This window comes from Corapipo altera, unplaced genomic scaffold, assembly GCF_003945725.1.
Source record: "Corapipo altera isolate COAL_440 unplaced genomic scaffold, ASM394572v1 60271, whole genome shotgun sequence".
NCBI classification, from domain to species: Eukaryota; Metazoa; Chordata; class Aves; order Passeriformes; family Pipridae; genus Corapipo; species Corapipo altera.
In genome coordinates, this window is record NW_020887370.1 from 1 (window position 1) to 4,239 (window position 4,239).

At 64.1% G+C, this 4,239-nt stretch overlaps 1 protein-coding gene across 1 annotated transcript; it reads left to right on the top strand.

Moving 5' to 3' along the window:
• The first annotated feature begins 2,318 nt into the window (after window positions 1–2,318).
• Window positions 2,319–3,730, top strand: LOC113941589 (interferon-induced transmembrane protein 1-like). Its single transcript, XM_027632742.1, has 2 exons — window positions 2,319–2,620; window positions 3,227–3,730. The coding sequence occupies exons 1-2, from the start codon at window positions 2,411–2,413 to the stop codon at window positions 3,395–3,397; spliced, it is 381 nt and encodes a 126-aa protein (XP_027488543.1). The 5' UTR covers window positions 2,319–2,410; the 3' UTR covers window positions 3,398–3,730.
• Window positions 3,731–4,239: the final 509 nt, after the last annotated feature.

Below are 4,239 nucleotides of genomic sequence, written 5' to 3' on the forward strand. Positions count from 1 at the left end.
GCACCCCGGGACCGTGTGTCCCGGCCCCGCTCCCGGCTCTGCCCTCGGCCCTGCGCGGCGGCGAGGCGGAAGCGAACGGGATCTCAGTGCCGCGGGGCCGGAGGGGTCGGCGCGATTGGTGACGCGGGGCTTCGGCGGGGCCGGCCCTCGGAGCCTTTCCCCCCCCGCAGCGGGGATGGTGCGCTCCCCGGCGGCAGCGGCGGAGGCTGCAGTGCCCGGCCCTGTCCACGGGAGGGCGCGATTCCCGCTCGCCACTGCGGGATCTGCCGCTGGACGCGGGATCCCACGGGATGGGGTGCGGGAATACCCCGGTCAGCACCCCCGCTGGATGCGGGATCCCACGGGATGGGCTGCGGGAATACCCCGGGTCAGCCCCCTCGATGGGTGCGGGATCCCACGGGATGGGGTGCGGGATCCCACGGGATGGGGTGCGGGAATACCCCGGGTCAGCCCCCTCGATGGGTGCAGCGATACCGCGGGATGGGGTGCGGGAATACCTCGGATCGGTCCCTCCGCTGGATGCGGGGATCTCGCGGGATGGGGTGCGGGGATACCTCGAATGAGCCCCCTCGATGGGTGCGGGGATCCCGCAGAATGGGGTGCGGGGATACCCCGGATCAGCCCCCCTCGATGGGTGCGGGGATCCCGCGGGACGGGGTGCGGGGATACCCCGGATCAGCCCCCCCGCCGGATGCGGAGATCCGACGGGGATCCTGCGGGATAGGGTGCGGAGATACCTCGGATGAGCTCCCCCGCTGGATGCGGGATCCCACGGGATGGGGTGCAGGGATACCCTGGATCAGCCCCCTCGATGGGTGCGGGGATCCGACGGGGATCCCGCGGGATGAGGTGCGGGAATACCTCGGATCCCCCCGCTGGATGCAATATCCCACAGGATGGGGTGCAGGGATACCCTGGATCAGCCCCCTCGATGGGTGCGGGGATCCCACGGGGATCCTGCGGGATGGGGTGCGGGGATACCTCGGATGAGCCCCCCCCGCTGGGTGCGGGGGTCCCGAGGGGAGCAGAATCCCCAGGATCCTCTACACTGGGTGCTGGGACCCCCATGATCCCCCTCGCTGGATGGGGGGATTCCAGGGGTGCCGGGATCCCCAGGATCCCCCTCGGGGGATGCAGAGACCCCGGGGGTCGCAGCCCTGCGCCCCCCCCCCCCCCCGCCGCCTGTGCTCGGCCGGGCTGAGACCGGCCACAACTCACTGCACCGATGTGCGGGCTGGTTCTTCCCTCCGCAGCGCAGCGGTGAAAACAATGGATTTTTTCCCCTCCTCTCCCGTTCCACAGGCTGAGCCAGCGACTCCTCCTCTCTGTAATCAGTTATTGGGGGGAAAAATACACTCACGGCTGGGAAAACTAGAGGGCAGCCCCGGGCTGCGCTTCTCAGAAACCAAGTCCCTGTTTCCAGGACCGGGCTGTCCTTGTTTGGTTTATTTAAGCACGAACATTCCTGGACTTGCCAGAAAAATGTTATTGCCTCCTTACGGGACGGTGTATCCGGCGGATTCGGGCGCATTAACGCAGTTCAAACACTCTCACATCGTAAAGGCTGTTGGTGCAACAGCTGGGGAGGGGGATTTCAGTAAGAGGAAACTCCAGGGGCCATGGAGCTGCATCCCGAGAATCCAAACTGTGGCAGCGGGCGGCTGGGGGTGCCAGAGGGAGGGGCCGGTGCCCTGTGGAGGGGACCCTGTTTAGGATCTGTTCTTCACGCATCCCAAAACGCTCACAGTTGTCCCCAGGTGGCCATCTGGGGGAGGACAAGGACGGGGACAAAATAGGGCCAAGGAAAGAGGAGGAGCAAAGAAGGGGGTACAGAAAGAAGGGGAAAGAATGGGGTAAAGAAAGAGGGGGGAGGAAAAAGTGAGCAAAAAAGGGGGTAAAGAAGGGGCCAAGGGAAGAAGAGGACAACTAAGAATGCAGAAAAAAAAAAAAAGACAGGGAAAAGAATGGGGTAAAGGTTGGACAGAAGGAAAGGGGAAAAGGAAAGGGGTCAAAAAAGGGGACAAGGAAAGGGACAGGAAAGGAAGAGGACGAAGGAAAAAAAGGGAAAGAACAGGGTAAAGTGAAAAGGGGGTAAAGAACAGGTAAAGATGGAGACAAGGAAAGAGGGGGACAAATGAAGGGGCAAAGAAAGAAGAGGGGAAAGGAGTAAAGAAAGAGATAAAGAAAGGAACAAGAAAACAGGTATAGAAAAAGGGATAAAGGAGGGGACGAGGAAAACGGGTCCGAGGTTTTTCCCGCCCTTACCGGGACATCCGGAGGGGTGGCCTTTTCCCGCCCCATCCTCAGTCTCGAGGAAACGAAACAGCCATCGGCGAGACCGCCTCCCCCCACTCCCCGTGCCACCTCCTTCCTCGACCACGGCGTTTTCCCTGTGCCGCCGCCGGTGTGCATGAAGAGCCTCGGGATGGAGCAGTCGCTGCCGCCCTACGAGGTGCTGCCCGCGGGGGTGAACATGGACGAGCTGCCCCGGACGAGCACGACGGTGACGGTGGAGCAGGAGCAGCTGCCCCCCCGAGACCACCTGGTCTGGTCCCTCTTCACCACCCTGTACGGCAACATCTGCTGCCTCGGGTTCCTGGCGTTCTTCTTCTCCGTCAAGGTGGGGCACTCGCGGGGGAAGGGGGGGGGGATGGAAGGCTGGGGGGTTGGGGGAAGCCGCCGGGACCCCCACAGAGCCCCCATTGAGCCCGCAGAATGCCTGACCCCAGGGAGAGCCACGGACCTCACAAAGCTTCAGTTGGGGGGTGTCCAGTGGACCCCACAAGCCCCAGACCAGAGGGTGCCCCGTGGACCCCACAGAGCCCCCCTCTCCATGGACTCCTGGCCCCACAGAGCCCCCATGGACCCCACAGAGCCCCCATGGACCCCACAGAGCCCCCCTCTCCATGGACTCCTGGCCCCACAGAGCCCCCATGGACCCCACAGAGCCCCCATGGACCCCACAGATGCCCCCTCTCCATGGAGCCCTGGCCCCACAGAGCCCCCTGTCCATGGACTCCTGGCCCCATGGAGCCCCCGTGGACCCCACAGAGCCCCCTCTCCATGGAGCCCTGGCCCCACAGCGTCCTGGAGTACCCCTGGTGTTTTGGGGGGGATTCAGCCCGGGGTGGCAACCTCCGGCACCTCTCACACCTGCCTGCAGCTTTGAGCCCCCCGGGGCCACCCCCCTCCGACCCCACTGACTCTCCCCTGTGCCTCCCCACAGTCCAGGGACCGCAAAGTGCTGGGTGACCACAGCGGGGCCCTGAGCTACGGCTCCACGGCCAAGTGCCTGAACATCACGGCCCTGGTGCTCAACCTCACCGCCATCATCATCACCATCATCGTCGTCGCCGTGGTGCTCAGCACCGCAACCCCAAACTACGGCCACGGCTAGCCCGCTTAGCACCTCCTTGCTCCAGCGGCAGCGAGTTCCCCCAGTGCCTGCCAGGAGCTCCACTCACCCCCCCAGCGCCAGGGGGTGCCCCTGGGGCCCGCCGGGGTCCTGTCCTGCTTTCCTCGCTGCCCAGAGCTGTTGTTGAGCCCTTGCTGATGCTGGAAGTGCCTGGGGACGGACGTCCTTCCTCGGGTGGGAGCTGAGCACCCCCAAAACGGCTGTGACCTGCTTGCTGCTTTGCTCTGGGTTCGGAGCCCCAGCTGACCCGAAACAGTCCCCGTTCTCACTTTGTTTGGAGAAAACCTGGTTCAAATAAAGATTTCTTTCACTTTTGCCCCGGCTCGGTTTTATTTCGGCAGGAAGAGGTTCAGGGTTCCCCCCCACCAGCAGCGTGGCTGGTTAAGAAACAACATCGGCAGCTGGAGGTGCCTGGCGGGGAGGTGGGGAGGGAAATTGTCTCTCATCGCAGAAACAATGCTCGGGGACACACCCGGCTCCATGAACGCGGATACTGCAGCCATAGGGTCACCCCGAGGGCGGGAGGAGAACCTCACCTGTGCCAGGGTGTCACCCAGAGCACCCCCCTCCTCACCAGCTCTCGGGGAGGGCTGGGAGCAAGCAGAGCTGAGGATTAGCTGGACTGGGGGAGGCAGGATGTGCAAAGGGCTTGAGCAGGATGAACTGGAATGTGACTGTGCAGGACAGAGGGGCTGGAGAGGCTCCCGGAGGGAAGGGGGCGGTGGGTGCTGTGGCTCCATCCCGAGTGGCCGTGCTGCACATCTCCCGGGGCTGGAGTCCTCGGCGATTTGGGATACTGGTAAGGTTCCCTGGCTGTCCCGGGA